The sequence below is a fragment of the Geospiza fortis genome, unplaced genomic scaffold (assembly GCF_000277835.1).
Source record: "Geospiza fortis unplaced genomic scaffold, GeoFor_1.0 scaffold171, whole genome shotgun sequence".
In the NCBI taxonomy this organism is placed as follows: Eukaryota; Metazoa; Chordata; class Aves; order Passeriformes; family Thraupidae; genus Geospiza; species Geospiza fortis.
The window spans coordinates 4792406-4811473 of NW_005054313.1; the positions used below are offsets into that span (position 1 = coordinate 4792406).

The following is a 19068-nucleotide window of genomic DNA, read 5'->3' on the forward strand; positions in this document are numbered from 1 at the left end:
AAACCCAGCTCACTAAGGTGAGGGTTAAATTGCTGCTCAGTTATTTGCCAGGGGAAGCTTCAGCTATACTGAAGTGTAGGGTTTAACAGCATGAGACTAGGAGCTCGGATTAGCATTGGCTAAAAGGAAACAAGAATAAACAAAAGGGCTCCTCTGCCAGACCTTTCCTGTTGAATATGTATTGTGTGGTGTCTCCATGCAGAGGACTGCAAACATTCTCTCTTTTGGTTTAAAGCATCCTGGGAAACTTCATTAAATTAATAATGACTGTTAGTAAAAGTTAAACAATTATTTTAAAGTATCATTCAGCTTGATGATAGAGTTTATTGAAGTGTTCCTGCCAGCAGTTCACTCCCTATGAGCAATACCTATATTCAGAGCTCAAACACTGGATTATCACTCTCTAGGTTTTTTGGTGCAAACCCATAGGAATCTCAAGATTATTGTGGTTTATGAAATAATAGTAATGAATTACACACATACAGTCATTCCTTTGTAAGGCTCCTATCTCCATTTAAAAGCATAGAAATGTCTCATTTGATAAAAAGCTCTCTGCTTTCTGCTCCTGCCTTGTGTGCTTAGATGTGAATGTCCCTGGGTTATGCTATGGCAATGGCTGGAGCACAAGCAGGAGCTACAGATAGGAAAATCTGTTTCAGGAAAATCCAACCCTACAAAAGCAGGAGCATGGGACTCTTATTTCTCTAGCCAAGTGTGTGTAGGGGTTGTTAGATCCCCTCACTAAAGGGACTTGGGCCAGGTACGAGACCTAGGCTCCAAGCAATCTGACCCATCCCTGCCTGACCAAGTCCTCTCTGGGGATTGCCCATCTGCAGCAGGACATGCCAGAACTGCTCAAACCCCCCTGCATGAAAGGAATTAACACTTTCCTTTGTTGTATAAGAAGTTGAATGGGAAACATGGGATCGGGCAAAATCCAATTTCTTCCTACAGAACTGATGAGAGCGGAGCAAGAATTTGGATTTTGTCACATTTCTTCAGGCAGAAAGGGCACTGAGCCCAGTGTCATTGGGCAGGACTAAGAAATGCAATATGAATTCTCCAGGAAAGAAGGATTTATCAAGTCCTACAAAGCAAGAGGAAAGTAAGCAGTATTTTCCCTCAGGTGGCTGCTGGTCTATCTGAGAAAGTTCCACAGGGTGTTCAGTCTTTGAATACCTTGTCAATTCCAGGAGAGATAACACAGATCTAAACTCACCTTTGGAAACTTTCTAGGTCAGCCTCAAGAAGCTGCCTATGCTTAAAACAGCTCCAGAAGGAGAAGTAACAGGCCAGTGCCTCTGCTTCTTCAGCAGGTACCACAGACACTAAAAATTCATGTTTGAGATCAAGAAAGGGCTGCACTGACCAAAGTCCCTTCAGAAGTGTCATTTGTGGGGTGGAATGAGTTCCTGCTGGTGATCCCAGCGTTCCCTCAGGGCTGTGGGACTCTGCTGTTCCATCACCAACAGCCAGAGCCAAAGGCAGCAGCTCTGCTGCAGCTGGAGCAGCCAGAGGATAGCAGCCTGTGGGCTGAGCTGCAGGGCTTTCTCTTAGCATGAGCCTGGGCCAGACCCAGCTCTTGGGGAGCCTCTCCAGAGGCCAATGTCACTGCTGCACTCAGAGGTTCCATTCTGCGTGGCCCAGTGGGATGCTCTCTGTACGTGTGGGCATCATCACAAATCGGTGTCTGTGTGCTCAGAGATGTCACAGAATTGAAACCAGCAGGGATGGCACATTCTGGTTATCTGGGTTTGTTGTTGAGGCTTGTTCTGTCAGGCTTTTCTGTAGGTAATGCAAAGGAAGTGAATTTTGGTTTTTTCCTGTGCAAATTCAATCCTGACTCCTTGGAGCTGCAGTGTTATGTAATGAGGATACATGTGCATACATGCATATATATATATAAATATAAATATAAATATGTATATATATAAACCCCCCCACAACACATTGCTTGTTACTCACATGCCTCAGAATAAACAGACCTTGTAAGAACTGTCTTGACCCTTTCAGTACTTTTCCAGCATCTTTCCCATTTCTGCTTTCCTGAAATAAAGGTTTGTACTCGGAGTGAACTTCAGCACCATGGGTGGTTACAGCCACTGCTGTTACTGTATTATTAGAGACTGATGACAGCAAAAGCATCCCTGTTATCAGAATTTCCCTCCTGGCATGATGTACTTTGCAATATGTATACACACAATGAACAAGGTAGGAGCACAAAACCAGATTATTTTCATTAGTGTTTATCCTCTGCAGGAGCTCTGGCTGTCAGGTGTTGTTTGTGCTGCGTGGGTCAGTTACCTCACTGTGAAGATACTGATGCCATGCTTAGCAGTTTACTTTAAACCTATAATAAGGAAACCATCACCAGTTGTCAGGTTTCTCCTCCTTTTTTTTTTCCAGTATAAACTCAGGATTTTTTCTTTCATTGGTGTAAGACATGATAAATTTAGCAGATAATAAGCAGATAATATTCATGCAGATTTTGAACCAAAGAGGAACAGAATTGATCTGCAATTCTACCTTCCTGTCCTGTCCTACCTTTTCTGTCCTTCCAAAGGAAATAATCTTTTGCTTGTACTGTAAGGCTCAGCTTTCATTAGCCTGGACTAAGTTTCTCACAGTGGTCATTCCCTGTGGCAGGATTGCCAAGGACAAGTGTGGAGCATCCAGCAGGTGGTCTGGTTCATGTGGAACAGATAGATATATTAACCTGTGTCCTCTTTTCCACAGGGATGGAATTCATCACATATTCATTCCCAGTGTTTTGTGCATCTTGATCAGATGCTTGACCTGACACTGTAGACAAGCAGTGCAGAGCAGATCACACAAAGGATATATTAAAGTCCAAATCAGACTTCATTTTAAAGGAAAACAAGGTTATAGATCACATCTGAGGCATAAGGCAACATGTTCCTACCAATAAATCCCCAATCAGATGCACAAAAACTTGCAAGAGTGTGATGAATCCCAGCTGCATTGACCAGCATTAATTTTTCCTTTGTTCAGGAGTTTTCCATTTAGAATCTGGGTTGGCCATCTCCCCAGCAACTAATCCTTCTCTAGGGACAGGGGGAAGAAGAAACAAAAAAAAAAGGAAAATAAAATTACTCAAGGATTCTACTCAGCCTAATGTTCTGCAACTGTAAAAATGTCTTTCCTTTTCTTTTGAATAACCAGGCAAACAGTAAAGCATTGTTCAAAATAATAAGTAAATGGAGACTCTTCTAGTTTTGTTGTCCTCTTTGGGGAGCAACACTAAACAGCAAACTCTTCTTCTAAGTAGTCACATCTTCTGCCCTTTCAGTTGTGGCTTTGCTGTTGTTAACAAATACTTTTCTAGCACCCTCAGACAGAAAACAAGGCATTGCTTTCACCCTGCACTGAGGATATCCACATGTTGAGGTCAGATTTTCTTGTAGAGGTGTGCTCATATGTGGGCAGCTGTTTCAGTATAGCACAGGCTTAATCTCCTCTCTGTTGAAGAAGGGGAGAAATGCCTAAACTACAAGGAAAAGGAATTTACTCATTTGCTTGTCAGCAAGGAGAAGCTGGTGACATTTAAGAATAAATTTTCCCTTTTAAACTTGTAACACCACCAGTTCATTTATAACTATACCATTGAACTAGCTCACTGTAGGTGGATTCTGCAATATCAATCCTGGTGGTTTTAATCAAACAGCAAGCAGGGTTTGTTTCAGCAAGACCACAGTGAGATTGTCCTTTAGAAGTCTGTGAGGAAATTGTTAAAGAAAACCCAAAAACTTCAAAAGAGTTGAAAGAAACCAGAGCAGGCATCATTCAGAAACTGATATTATCAGCAGCTCTTGCTCAGAAAGGAAGGGTACCCTTAGGTCTTTTATGAACTTGCATAAGCAACATTCCCATCTGGTATTGTGCTGGGCTCAAAAAGCTGCAGCACAGTCAACAATTAATTGGGGCTGGATGGAACAAAACTGCTTCAAGCACCAGTGAAACCCTCCCTGCCACCTTAGAGCTCAGGTCTGCACCTGAAAGCTGCTGTAAGAGCAACAGTCCAACACCTGGCTCAGAAACGCTGCTGCTGTCCCAGCCTGCAGTGGGACACAGCCCTGGGGCACAGGGAGCAGGGGATGCTCTGGGAGGCATGAGGAGTGGGAGCCATGAATTAATCCAGAGCATCTTCTTTACCCCAAAAGGCTTCACAAGTTGCATCAACTCTTCCAGATCTGTTTAAGTCCTTTTTTACCTCCTGCACATTTCTCAGAATAGGAGCTAAAATTTTGGACTGCAGTCAGTGATAAATTAGATGCCTTTACAACTCCAGGCCTTTGCATTCATGGAGGGAGTGAAAACTGTTATAAATACAGAGACAAGTGCACCCACATGCTTGCAAGTAATGATTCTGTGACACAGACAATATCACTAAGGGGAGGGTTCAGAAAACTATTGCTTTAGTAATAGACACACACATCTGCAGAGCCTCTTCTAGCAGTAGTTTTGGGTTGGGGTTTTGAGTGGGATTTTCTGTTTGGTGAAGGGGTTGTGTTTGTTTTATTGAGGGGGAGGGTTGGGGTTTGGGGGTTTTTTTTGTTTAATCTGTTAAGGAACATCAGTCCATCATAGGATGAGCCTCACTTGAAGCTCCCTAATGCCCATAGCAGGCTCTCCTGTTGGAGCAGGTTGGACATCCTTGGTTTGCTAAATGACACTCACATCACAGTCCTGCCCTCCCAGCTGTAAGACAGCCACAGCTGTGCCTCTCTGTGCACTGCAGCTCCAAATGGGAGCCCTCATCTTCCAGAGCTATGAGCACTGATCAGCAGCTTCAAAATATTTTTTTTAATTGACTCCCCCAAAACACATACACAGAGAATAAAAATTAGACAATAAATAGCCTATGCAAAAGGTTGAGGAAACCTTCTTCCCTTAATAGTTTTAAACATGTTGTGATCAGTCTACAGTGTCTGCTCCTGACTTAGCAAAGTGAACTGCTGTCAGACATTTCTTGCCATTATTGTCCTCTTCACCTTCCCCTCATTTGACTTTGTTCTCTGGTATAAACAGAGTTTGGAAGCATGGTTGGAATTGAATGTGGAAATTAACAGCTCCTCTGGCCTTTTTATTTAGGGACCAACAGTATGTTTTTCCAGCTGCACCTGATATCTGGCATTGGTTTATTCCCCTTCCATCCATCACCTTCTTAATTCAAAACCAAGTGGTCAAGCAACCAAATACCAAATTAGGAAAACAACAGCACACAGTGTCCGTAAAAAAGTGTCTCCCTCTTTTGCCAGATACATAGATGCCATTAACTCACATCAAGCTCCAGCAGCCTGTCTTTTCCCTGCACTGCCCTTGGCCTCTTCCCATCCCACACACCCTGGCAGGTGTTACCCAGCCCAGCCAGCTCCCACTGGGTCAGCGCTTGAAGCGCTGCAAGCAGAGAAGACACAGTGCTGTTGCCAGGGGTTTTGCCTGTTTTTAAAACCCAAAACAAGGCCCACAGAAGCAGAGTGAATTACAGTTGTGCCTCTCACACCCCTTGCAGGGTGTCTGGGATAGCTCTGCAGGGATGGATGCAGCTGCTGCCCCATCCTCTCCCTCTGGACATGGCAGGGCTCAGCTCACACAGCAGCTGGACACCTGCTGCAGCTGCATCCTGGTGTGGGTTCTTTGGAGTTTATTCACCTTGACCTGGTTTAGCAGAAATGCTTCCCCCTTCCCATGTTCTTTCAGTCTACAGAGAAATGCCATCTCAGTTTCACAGCATCTTCAGACCAGCTACCCTTGGGGTCCCAAGTGCTTGCTTTCTCATGGAATTTTGTACATCCCTAGAGCACAGACGTGGTTATTTTTCATGCCATTCTTAATATATTAGAGTCAAAAATAGAATTATTCTATGTAAAAGGCAAGGGCGTTTTATCTCCGGAGAAAGAGCAGTGTAGTGCAACAGCAAGCAATTTGAAGGCACAAAAATAAACCCTCAACATTTTCTTCCTGAGAGGATGAGAAATGGGTGGGGGAAAAAATAGCAATTGGTGAAGCAGTCCCCAGTAGCTTGTTTCATGACTGCACTTTAACTATTTAAAGCACCCAGATTGCACAGAGGCCTTGTTTAATATTTAGAGCTGATATTGATGGGCCTTGCTTTACTAACAGCATATTATTTTGTTCCTACTGGGAACAACCAGCTCCTGCATGCTAAAGAGACTTCTTTGGAAGGAACAGAAAGCATTTGAGCTGCAGAAGCACAGGGAAATCTGACCCTCCCCTTAACCAGGAGTGGTGCCTGTGCTAACTGCCAAGCACCAAGCCCACAAAAGCACAGATGCCTCCACAGCCTCCCTCTGTCCCTCACCCTGCCAGAGGAGAGGATAAAAGAATGCATGAACACCATGCACACCCTCATCAAGGATTCCAGTCATCGATGAAACTGGACTGAAAGCCCCCAAGACCTGTGCAGGTGTCACAATGTTCAAAGAGCTTTTCAAGTTTTTGTTCAGAACAAATCTCCCAGTTTGGAACCACTGCAAGCAAGTTCTACAGATCATTGACAAAGAGAAGCTGCTACAACAATTGCATCTGGATAAAACAGGACAGCTGCAAGATCTTCAAAGGTTTCACATGGCTTTTAAGTCTCTGTGACAAACAACACTTTGGCAAGAAAATCCTTTCTTTCCTGGATAATTGTTACCTTAGTGTGGAAGAACGTGATGGTTGAATCCTTTCAAAGAAGCCTACAAGCCTTCATTCCTTAGCAAGATAATTGTTTGTCATTCATTCTATGCCTGATATTCCCCAAGAGCCTCTGTCCCTTCTAAGCAATAAACAACCCCTTAGCACATATCAAAGAACTCATTACAATCCTGTTGTGAAAATTACATGGCCAGACATTAAAACAAGCATAATTTTCCTATAGAGATAATAATTATTTGACTAATTGGGTATTTTTGCCACACAGTCCCCATGATAGCTTCTTTTTTCCCGGCTGTGTCTTCTAGAAAGGCCAGCGTAATAAATGTGGTAATGGCAAAGGACATGAAACACAAAATGTTTCAGAGACTGGAGTTAAATTCTTCAATAGTTCCTGCCCAAGATTTTTAGAGAGCCTATATTGGGTAAAAAAAAACCTTCACAGATAGCTTGAAGGCAAAAAACTCCTGGCCAATTAAAGAGGTCCCTGAGTGCCACCAAGGCATGGGCTTCTGGAGTTGGTGAGCTATCCATGCTTAAATAAGATCTGGCTGTAGTTTTTTGGGTATGCCACCATGCCTCTTTGGTCAAAATAAGTCTTTTAGAGTAAAACTAGCATTTAAAAAAAAACCCACATTAATAGAGTCATAAACACCTGTCTCAAAACAAGAACAGGATCAATAGGTCATTGCAAGGGGTAGTAACCAATCTTCCCTTGTCAAAGCTCTGCTGTCAGTGGGGAACCTTTTTGTCAGGCAGAGCTAAACAAGCTTTTTCTGGGACAGGGGTGTTCACTCTTTGCACTGTATTTTGACATGAACATAAACTGACATCAAAAGACTTTAAACCTGTTTATAAAATACAGTGGTCAGTTTATCAAAACCTCTTTTGGTTGTATAGCAAAGTTTAGAAACCCAAACACCCTGGTATTTTACTATCACTCCTGGCAGACAGACTTTAACTCCTGAGCAGTTCGCTTGAGAGCAAAGCCTTGCTCACACTCTGGGTGTGCCCAGGTGCTGTGCAGGCTCTGCATCACTCACTGCCAGCTGCCAGGACCTGACCACTTCTGCCTGCTGCTTGGCACAGCTGCAAAATACAAGGTGCAAAGTTGGAAATGAACTCTTGAAAATCACCCTGCAAAGATACCATTCCCTGAGCCACAGCCTGGTTTAGGCTTTGGTTCTGATTTACGTTATCAGGTTAAGAAAATTAAAAGCTTTAGTGGCCACTTTCAGAGAGCTGTCTGCTGCTTGCGTGTGCCCAGCTGGAGCAGGGCTGGTCCTGCTGCCTGGTCCAGCCCATTGGTTTGTGGGGCACAGGGGCAGAGATGATCTCAGTGAGCCCCTTTGGCAGGGAGGGGTTTCCTCTCCCACAGGCTGGATGTGAGTTTGCAGGATATGACCAACACAATGTCTCATTTGTAATGTCAAACAGCAGCCATACAAAATCCCAGCCTGGTGTCAGCCCTGCCATGTATTCAAGGGAGTGCCTGGGAGGGTTTCCACCCTGTGAGCCAGGCTCAGCTCCAGGACAGTGCTGTCATCCACCCACCACCTGCCAGCTGCTGCTCCCAGACCCAGCAGAGCAGCACAGCACTGCAGTTCAGTTCCCAGCCAGCTGCCAGGGGCAGCAGGAGCAAAACTCAGCCAGGCTCTTTTTTGGCAACTCCATCAGAGCCGATGGAAACTGCAGCTGAGCTCCTCTGCCCTGGACAGGCTCCTGGAGGCATTACCCAGAGGACAGCACTCTATCCACTCACTCTCACTGCTCTTCTTCTCTTTACAGAAGGGGCCCCCCAGCCTTCCACCACCTCCTCCAGGTATTGAAAGGCAACTCCAGTATGTAGCGACAATAGAGTACTAGAAAAGGAAATGCCAGATACAAACCAGCAGCAGAAATAAGACTGTCCATTGGCATCTCCAGTCCCCAGGTTCCCAGACAGGCCTGTTTTTGTGGCAGAGTTACTGCTCATCTAAAGCACTGAAAGGAAAAATGGTCTTTTTTTCCATTCAGTCACATTTCCTCTGCACAGGGCTGTTGCTGCCCTTTCCAGCATGTCCAAGTTCTGCTTTCAGACGTTTGGGCACTGGTACATTCTCCCAGGATCATATAATTATCAGTCTGTAATCTCCTGTTCCACTGCGGATATGAGCAACCCTTTTATGCTCACACTAACAATTTGGAAGTGTTAAAGTTTGAGCACTGGGCCCCTGGTGCTTACACGTGTTTAAATTGGCCCTCCCTGAAAGCTGATGTATTCCATCTGCTCTATTGGATTCCTTGGCTTAAAGTTACTGGAAACACTGAATGTTTCTTCTGCAGTGCTCCTGTGGCTGTCCAAGAGCAATACACACACTCAGAGCTCGTGCCTGGGCTGCTCAGGGCTAGAGCACTGCACTGCCAGTGGCTTCAGCGGGCTTTTGTTAGAGCTACACTGAAATCCTAAGTCCTGCAGTTCGCATTTCTAATCAATCCTATAACATGCAAGTAAGGCTTGATGGATAAATAAAACACACACATTTGCAGCTCATTTCCTCTAACATTTTGCCTGAATGATGGAAATTAAGCGTTTTTATATTTATGTCAAGAAAAGGAGCCATGACAGGAAAATCTTTAGGTTATAAAGAAGCAGTAAATTATCAACACCAGCAGCAGCACTGGATTAACCATTCAGATATCCACTGCAAGACTTTTACATTCCAACTGCCTCATTGCCATTCCCAGACTCTCCAGGCTCAGGGGAAGGTATATCACTAATTTAAAGCACACAGGTGCATTCAAAGTGGGTCACACAAGTCATTAAAACAGCACATTTCTAGAACAACTTTCACAACCCAGCCACCTCAACTGTGGCAGACTCTGGGAGTGTGCCTGGCCCTTGGCTTGGGCCAGCTCCCACAAGCCTGAGCAAATGCTAGCAGCTGGAGGGATGCCCACCTTTCCAGCAGCACTGCTGACTCCTTGAAGCCTGTCTTTTGCTGCAGAAGCTGCATTTTAAAAGTGAAGATTCAGGAGTATTAAAAATATTTCAGCCTCTTCATCATCTTTACTTTCTTATGCATTTCTATCTTGTTCAGTTAAGATTCAGCCCTTTGCTTACTTCCAGTACAGCTGGAGCACAGATGCAGGGACCCTTTTCTGGTTCCCAGCACCTCCCAGCCCTGCCAAGCTGCAGGAACCCTCTTCAGACCTGCAGCCTCTTCACGATTTTAGCTCAGACCTTTAATTTAAAACAGCTCAACTCACCTCTCCAGGATGCTCTCAAGCCTACTCCACGTGCACTCCTTGGCTGGAAAACACAACCACCCTGAGTGCTCTGAGCTGGGGTTACACCCAGTGTAGTGGGGAATCAGGCAAAGCTCCTCGTGTGTCTCACTTTGGAGCAGGTGGAGCCAATGGCTGAGGTGAGTGATTGCCCAGCACAAGCTGCAGCAGGCACTGGGTAACAGCTCCCAGTGTCAGGTGAAATTCCAGCCAGCCTGCTGAAACAATTAAAAATGCACTGGGCAGCCTCCACAGAAACCCTTTAGATCAACTCCTCCTCTCCCCATTTTTGTGGTGAAGCCACACTCTTCAGAGTTCACTTCAACTCAGCTTTCAGCCATTAGCCGGGGGAGAAAATATCCTGGCTGCAAAATGGTATCATGGCTTTGACTAAGTGGCTAACTGGGGGGAAATGGATTCATTGTTCAGGAGGCTGCTTCCCATATCCTCATAATTGCTTCCAGCAAATGTTGACCATTCTCCCTCCTCACCATAGTGGAAGCATCTTCTGGTTGAGTGGATTTGCCGTGTGTTTTGTACAGAGCAGCTGAATGCAGATTTACATAAAAATAGTATTGCTGAGCATTTAGTTCTGACCATTTTGTACTTGGTACAGCCATCTGCAATCAAAATGTTTGGAGAATATTACAGATGTTCTTGCATGTTAGTCTCAAAAACTCCTCAAATATAAAACTCCTACATCCGCTCTCTAGAGTTGCCAAACTTTTTCTGCACTTCTGTTATTAAGCAACTCTGTTATTAAGCAATCGTGTTATTAAGTTTAGTGGATGTGAGACATCTTTGTCATGTTCAGCACTGCATGCCAGGAGCTGGGTGGTCACTGGTGGGGAGTGCTGTGCTGCCCTGACCATGGGACTCCCTGGGCACAGGGAGCCTCTCCCCATCCTCCTGCCCACAGCTGGGCACTCCCACCCCTCCATGGGCACCACAGCAGGGGAAACAGGGCTGGAGAGCTGCACTTCCAGAAGGATGGAAGATTGCTGTAGGATCAATCCCACCACGAGGAGCCTTTTAAACAGCTTTTATCATACACACTCTCTAGATGACAGAGAGAAGGTGAGAGCAGATCTGAAGCAGAACTGGCCCTTTCTTTAGTAAAAACTAAGATGTCAGATTTTCTATAATGGAAGCTAATCACTAGCCAACAAAGCAGTGTGCTTGGAGGGGTGGTTTTTCATTTTTAGCCTTGCTGAAATGTTCCTGAAAGCTAATAGCATCTATAATGTAGTTGCTGATTTGTTTTGCTGTATGAAAGAAAGCAGAAAATAGAATTGCTGTATGTAGGAGGCGAAGATGTATTTTGTGTAGTGAGCAATGTGCTGCAGTAAGAAAAGGCTGCCATGGTAAACATGCTGTCCCCACGAAAGGCTGAATGTGATCATGTGGCTAACCACTTGTGATCTTTGAAAGGCAAGGCGTCACCTGGGTGTCTGAGCACAGTGTGATTTTGGAGGCAGGAATCCAGACAATCAATCCAAACAGCTTCTCTCCCTCTCCAGCAGATGCTGCTGCAAAGCTGTGCACACCCAAAATCAGAGCACAGCCCTTTGTGAGCAGCCCCCACGCCACTGTCTGGATGCACAAGTGGGCTGATGGCTGCTGCCTGCCTTCTCCCCATCCCACACACATGGTCTGAGTGCAGAGCAGGAGCTGGGGCAGGGCAGGCCATGCTGGGGGTCTGCTGGCAGCTCTGGGGCAGGTGGACACTGCCCTTCACCTCCTCCAGAGCTTGGCAGGAGCTCCTGACGTGGTGCAGGGACCATGGCAGCAGCTGCAGCTTCTCTATCAACAGTGCACAACAATCTGTGTCCCACCAGGCTCTGCCTGTGCCCCTGGAACCTCCTCTGCCTGGTACAGCTGAGTGGGATACAGCTCATGGTGAAACCATTGCCAGCTCCTGCAGGCTGTGCAGTGCAGAGAGCAGCACAGGCCATGGAGGGAGCCAGGGGAAAGGAGCCTGCCCAAAGGATTTGGGGCTGCCTGGATCCTGAGGAATGGCATGGCTGGGGGTGCAGATGCCATGGAAGGATAGAATGGAGAGGCAGGAGCACAAAGTCAGGGAGCCACAGCAGCAAGGCAATGATACATTTCTTTATTTTACTTTTAGAAAGATGAGGAGGAGCTCAGTCTCGTGCCATTAAATAGTAGGTCCCACACTTGGGGCTCACTGTGGAAAAGCATTCCAGCCTTAAAAATGAGTTAAACTTGGCCTGATGGTTTCCAGCTGTGCTGTGCTTTTCACAGCCTGCACCTTTCACTGGGAGCTGTGGTATCATTGGCTGAGCTACCAAACCACGGGTGTCCCAGGAAAGAGACCCATGTTTGAAGGTGACACTGCCCAGTTTTGTGGATAAAAGACAGAAATTTGGACACACAAACATACATATCACACTTTATTTTCTGTGCCAGACAACTCTCCCTTCTGAAAAGTTCATTAGCAGCTTTTATGTGCTAATTTAAAGTCCAGCTTTGTCTCAGAGATCACACAGGAGGGAGGGAAGCTGCATGTGTCTGTATTTAAGGTGCTGTGGCTCTGCTAGTCCCAGACCCCCCCAGGGTGTGGGATGGGGAAGGGATGTTTTGATTACCCCAACTGCTGGATTTGCTTTGAGCACAGAATTGCAGCAGGGCCAGGCACAAGGAATTCAGCTGAGTTCTCACCTGGGCAAAGGGACACGAGGCTGAAGCATCGTGAAGTTCAGTAAAATTAATACCCTAAAAATCTACTGCAATTCTCTTCAGTTTTAGATCAAACCAGGTGCTGATCAACTACATCCACTTGATTAATAGCAAGCACTCACTACAGAAACAGACACTAACAATCTCCCATTTCAGTGTGTCAAATGCACATAATTATTCATCACAGATACTATTTATATGCCCACGTACTGCTAAGTGAAAGAATGCTTTCATCCTGGTTTTATCATTTCTAGATTAAATCACAGTTTTTCCTATTTCCTCCAGACAGCAGCTCAGCCCCACAATTTTCTCTCCAAATGACAGGCAATTCTTTTAAGCACATTGAATTATTTTTTCCAGGTGGTGGTTCAGTTGAAATTAAATGTTACTCTTTAACAGCTGTGGCACACAAAGATGACAACTTTAATGTTCCAGCCAACTTGAAAATCAGAATTAAAAAGAGGACTTTAAATTCCAAGTGAGCACTGGCAGCCAGCACTCCTTTTTCCTGGCATGAGGGTGTAAGGAGCACAGGGGAAGTGACAGCACTCCTGTGCTGAAGGCTGGAAAGGGCCTTGGGGCTCACCCCACCAGCTTAAAGACTCACTCAGGCCCCACAATCGAATAAGTACTGGCAGATTTGATTTTTATTGTCATTTTTAATCTCTTAGCGGTTTGATTTCCCAGCAGCTGGTGAAGGACATGGTTACCTCCATCCCCCTGGGAGCAGCCAAGTGTCCTGGCGAGCAGAGCGAGGTGCCCAGCTGGCAGGGACACAGGGGCACCTCCTCTGCAGGAGCACAGACTGAGGGAGATGAGAGGGAAGGGCAGGGAAGGCATCGGGGAGCAAAGAGGCCACTCTGCCATCACTCAGGGCTCACTGGCTGTCCCCCCCAGATACACACCCTCTTCACCACCTGGCCACAGTGATAAAGTGCCCTTTGATCCAGCAGAGGCTCTGCTGCCCCAGTATTAACCTGGACAATTATTTCATATCCATATTTCCTTTGCTTTGTCCACCGAGGATCAGTTAGAAGCCATTAATGTGAAGAACAGAGGAAGGTCAAATTAATCTTGACCAAGAATTACAAAAGTTCATGAGATAAAGCCCAGCAGTAGCCATGTGTTCTGGTGCTCTGCTGAGTGAAATGTGCAGATATGAGTAAAAGAGAAAAAATACAAAATATTTGTTTGATAAATGTAAATAGCTCAGATGCTTTTGTCTGTCAGGAACTGAATACACTGAGGCACCAACATTTTATAAAAGTCATATTCTATAATGGTGCAAATTGATAACAAAAGGGCAAGGCATTGATACTACAGATTAAGGCAAAATAAACGCATTCTTGTGAATCTGCTTAGCCTTACCATGGAACAACAGTGCCTCCCAATGACAAGAGTGTAACTCTGAAGGTTCATATATTGCTTGTCACTATATCTTTTTTGGTCTATATCTTTTTGCTTGTCTCTGATACTTCATGTATTATTTCAACCACCACATCTCAGCAGATTTCACTGCCAAGAAAGCTTTCATACTGAACTACAAAATTAAATTACTATCACAGAATCAGCATATATATCCGCTGCCAGAATATTCTGTTCTTTATTTGCAAGCAAAATGAAGTGGCTGTAAGACCTGAAACATGGGTGTGTGGAACCCCAAGGATACCGGGCAATAGTGTGCTGGGAGTGTTCCTGCAGTTGTGACTGTTCTGGTCAGTGACACGTGCTAGGTCTCAGTTAAGCATGCAGGTACTACTTTTCTTAACTGATTGCAAAAATAATTCACCAAATAAAATTAACATTTCCCCCTTTTTTTCTTTCCCAAACCAGGTCCTGATTATTTCAGCTCCAAGAATCTTGCACTGCAAGCCCAGAAAAAGATCCTGAGTAAAATGGCAACCAAAACCATGGCTAACATGCTAATTGATGACACAAGCAGCGAAATCTTCGACGAGCTGTACAAAGTCACAAAGGAGCACACCAGGAACAAAAAGGAAGCCCATAAAATCATGAAAGACCTGATCAAAGTGGCCATAAAAATCGGGATCCTCTACCGAAACAACCAGTTCAACCAGGAAGAGCTGGAGATCGTGGACAAGTTCAGGAAGAAGCTGAACCAAACTGCCATGACCATCGTCAGCTTCTACGAGGTGGAGTACACCTTTGACAGGAACGTGCTGGCAGAACTGCTGCACGAGTGCAAGGAGCTCGTGCACGAACTCGTGGGGCGGCACCTGACGGCGCGGTCCCACGGGCGCATCAACCACGTCTTCAACCACTTTGCAGATGTGGAGTTCCTGTCTGCCCTCTACAGCCTGGATGGGGACTGCCGGCCCTACCTCAAAAAGATCTGCAATGGCATCAACAAACTGCTCGATGAGAAGGTTCTTTGAAACCGCGCTCGAAGGCAAGAAACCGACCAAAAACTTCTCTCTAGAACTGGCCACCCTTCCTAAGCCATGGTAGGCAAGCAAGCTTCCTTCCCATCAGTCTTACTACAATCCCCTACAGGGCCCAGAAGGTGCTCACCAGGCTCGTGGTGAAGTGGAAAACTTAAATCAGAAAGCTGTCGATTTCAATGCTTTGTTCAGATAATTCAGTCGTTTTCAAGGAGCAGAGTGAACAAGGCTGCTGATATATATTGTTCAGACACAGATTGCTATTCACCATGATCTCGCTAGCTTTGTGTTCAAGGCTGAACATGTGAACAAAAAGTAAACTTGGATGCATGGCTATGTAAAAAGAGACAGATGAAGGCAAGAGCAATACATGAAATTTACCCCCAAGGCCCTTGGTGCATATATTTTTATTATTTCCACGCTAACTGAAAAGGCTTTGACAGAAAGTAGGGCTGTAATGGATTAAGTTCACTCCTTTCAAAAGGATCAGGAATCAATATGAGAAAACATCTCTGATTTTACATGGTCTATAAATCTAATAAGAGAGTAACAAATCATACAAGCAGGAGAAAATCTAAAGAACTGCTCAGTGAAGCAACAGTTTCATCAGTTTAGTTTTATACCTGCTAACAACAGAGAGGAGGTTTCATTTTAATTCGAAAAGCAGCTCAGTGGTTCAAACTCAAAGGCAGATAAAGTAGTCCAGCACTCCCCTGCTCTCAGGGCTTGTCTATTGGGTAACAGCAGGTGAGTTCAGACTGAAGGTTGTGCTGCTCTTACTGTTCTGCCTGGAAGAACAAAATACTCTTTGTGAAGATTTTGAAATTGCCCTTGTGAGGAGCAGCACTCCTGAGACCAACATTTACATCTCTGAGCCTCAAAATATTCAGCCTAGATAATACTCTTGGTTAATGTACCCATGACATTTGTGCCTATGGTAAATCAGAGGTGGGATACAAAGGAACCCCATCCACTATTTGTGCAGTGCCTCCAAGTGTAGCATATCCACAGTTGTCAAAACAGAAGAGCCTTAGTGACTCTGGTGAGTTCCTGGAGTGAGTTTTTGTTCAGAATGATTTCACTGAATTTTCTAGGGTTTTTTGAAACAAGATATAGTGATGTCTTCAAACTGAAAACATTTTGCCAAGAAAGAGTGGGGTTTGTGCAGGCATGGTTGGACACAGGGAGTGTGGGAGCAGAGCGGATGCTCTGGCTGCCACTTGCAGAACCTGGGAAGGTGGAGACTGACCCAGAGTGAAAAACACATGTTCAGAAATCTCCCCTCTCCTTGTCCTCTCCATCTTATCCTCCAGACTCATCTCTGTCTCCTGGCACTGCAGTGTCAGGAGCCCTCTCCTTTCAGCTGACACAGAGAGCAGACAGTGCCATCATCTGGGGGTAATACCTTCCATATCATGTATACTACAATAGAGATATGCATGTATCTGAAAGTTGACAAAGACAAGAAAATATATTTGAAAGCCATTCCTCTCTAAGGGAAACTTACAGGTTGACCACTCATTACTTTAGGATAAGAAAAAAAAACACATTCCTCATTTAAATAAATTCTTGAATACTATGATATTAAGAGAAAACTGTTCAAAATTCTTATTATCCTTCTGTCTTTCCTCACCCCAGAATAACTATATTTTATCTCTTGCAACAAGTTTTTACTGTCATACCTTTATACAGCTGAGAATACACACACCCAGGTCATATACTCACTTGGGTTGTCCTCGATGGATTTTTACCTGTTCCCAGAACTCATTTGAAGCACAGTAAAAATGAAAGACATTGGCAAAACAGTTTTTAATGTGTAAATTTCCCCCACATATTTCCTTTAACCATTAAAAGTAGATTTAGTTGCCATGAAGATGGACAACTCCTTTGCAACACAGAAATGAAACAGCAACATTTGGGGTTGCAAGTTCAGCCATTGCAGAGCCATATTTACATGCATCATTACCTGCATTTCTTCCAGGCATGTACTTGTCAACTGATGCTTTTGAACTGTATTTCTTGTATCCAATGCTCCTGTCCCAGTGCACATGTCAGATTTTGTGTGTTTCATTTGTGGCAAACAAATTTAAGTTCTTCTTTTAAGGCCAGAAAAAGATTATTCAACATTCAAGATGTCTAAAGGAAAGGGATATCCTGTATTTGTGACTTTTTGTGTGTTTCAAGTATCAATATTCAGATTCTGGTATTTTAAACACACCAGCTGAACATCTGTTGTTTTATTTAAAAATAATCTGAGTAGCCTTAAGGAAAGATATGTTTTCAAGTATTTCTCATACTTGCATATCCTGTATATTCATTGTTTACTTTTGTACTTGTAGCTTGGTATGTAAAAACATTGCTAAAATATGGGCAATGTTCAGGTCACCTTAAATATATTATGTATTATCACATTTGTGGATTAAAAACGTGTGATTACTGCCCTTTTTGTTTCCTTTTGATTTATCCTACCACCTCTATTGTATTCCAAGCACATATCAGCAGCAAAGAGCAGGTGCCACAAGCCAAAATCTCACTCCTCCAAGGACCTTCTTGCAAGTTTTTCACTAAATATTCAGCCCAGTTTAGCTTGATGTGATTTAAGGCAGATAGAAGTCATATTCCTGACAGATTTCACAGCCCTGTCCTAAACATGGAGATGCTGGAACTTACCAGAACATTTTAACAGGAAACATTTATTCCCCTGTCCTTATTCCCAGAAAAGGCAAACTGTTTTGGCTGAAAGGGCTCAGGATTTGCAAACAGCTCACATGGCAATTATACTGAAAGCAGTGAAATACTGGCACAAAGAGAACACTGACAACTACCTTAAAATCGAAGTTTAAAGCAATCTCCTTAAGTGGTGCTTTGAGCTTTCCTGCTGGTAAAACATTTCTGTCAGGGTAATTTTATGAATCATATCATGGCAGGACACAATATTCTTTGCTTCATCACTGCCAACTTTATATAATAAAAACAAGAATGCTAATGTTTAACAAACTCTCATGGGAGTGACCACTTCTAACATGTTAATGAAATGGTGCCTGTGCCACAGAGCTGCACATCATACTGAACATGTGATCTGATTTGTGCTAGAGAAATATTCTCAGAGACTGGCACATAAATAGCTGGCCCTGAAGAGAACCAAGCAGTAAAGCAAAATTAAGTTTCACCACAGCAACAGAAATGCAAAAACCACGTTTTAACTGGATGAGTTAAGCAGGTCTATTTTTGTTTTTACATAAATCAATGCCAGAAAAAGACCACACACAGTCTTACCCACACAGAAAAAGATAATACAGCTTTTTATGCTGAAAAACTACTGGTGGGACTCTACAAGAGAGAAACACTTTTCCAATATTTAGAAACCATCAATGTCATTTATGAGCTACTTGCAAGTACAGGAAAACCTCAAGATCCTGCCATCCATTACACAAACTTACTCTTTTGGGTCCTTACAGAATGAGGATGATTTGGGAATACTTAGCAGAAAGTAATAAAATCCAGCAGATTTAGACTGTATCTAAGAAAACATCCTGCTTCAAACTGCCATGTTGCACTTCCTCCAGTTCTCCTACCTGTTTGTTTCAGTAAAAATACCTGAAAATACTTGGGGTAAGGAGGTAGAAGCTGACAAAACAGTTTAAATAAGGATCCAATACAATCATTTTGCTGCTGATTCCCATGTGTCCAGGACTCACAGGGCACACAGCAGAGGAACAGTGAGGCCTCCTTGTACTCACAGGTTTGGTCCAGTCCCTGCTAACCTGCTCGTTCAGCATGGTCAGTACAGACTGACTGGCCTCTGGGTGCCTCTTGAGCCAACTCCATCATGCAAACTGCTTCTGTGCTCTCTTCCTCCTAACCTGCTTCTCTGCACCTTCTCTCCCTTCCTGAAAAACAGGTTCATCTGTGATGTTTCACTGTTCACATGCAAAGAGAAACAATTAAAATAGAAACTGGTTCTTAATATACAGAAACACTGCTACATGTGATAGAAAAGAACATTTAACAGGTATCAAAC

At 44.1% G+C, this 19068-nt stretch overlaps 1 protein-coding gene across 1 annotated transcript; it reads left to right on the top strand.

The window, feature by feature from the left end:
- The first annotated feature begins 14481 nt into the window (after positions 1-14481).
- TNFAIP8L3 (TNF alpha induced protein 8 like 3) lies at positions 14482-17488 on the top strand. The gene has a single exon (XM_005419647.1). It carries the CDS (start codon positions 14541-14543, stop codon positions 15039-15041), a length of 501 nt encoding a protein of 166 aa, XP_005419704.1. The 5' UTR covers positions 14482-14540; the 3' UTR covers positions 15042-17488.
- Positions 17489-19068: the final 1580 nt, after the last annotated feature.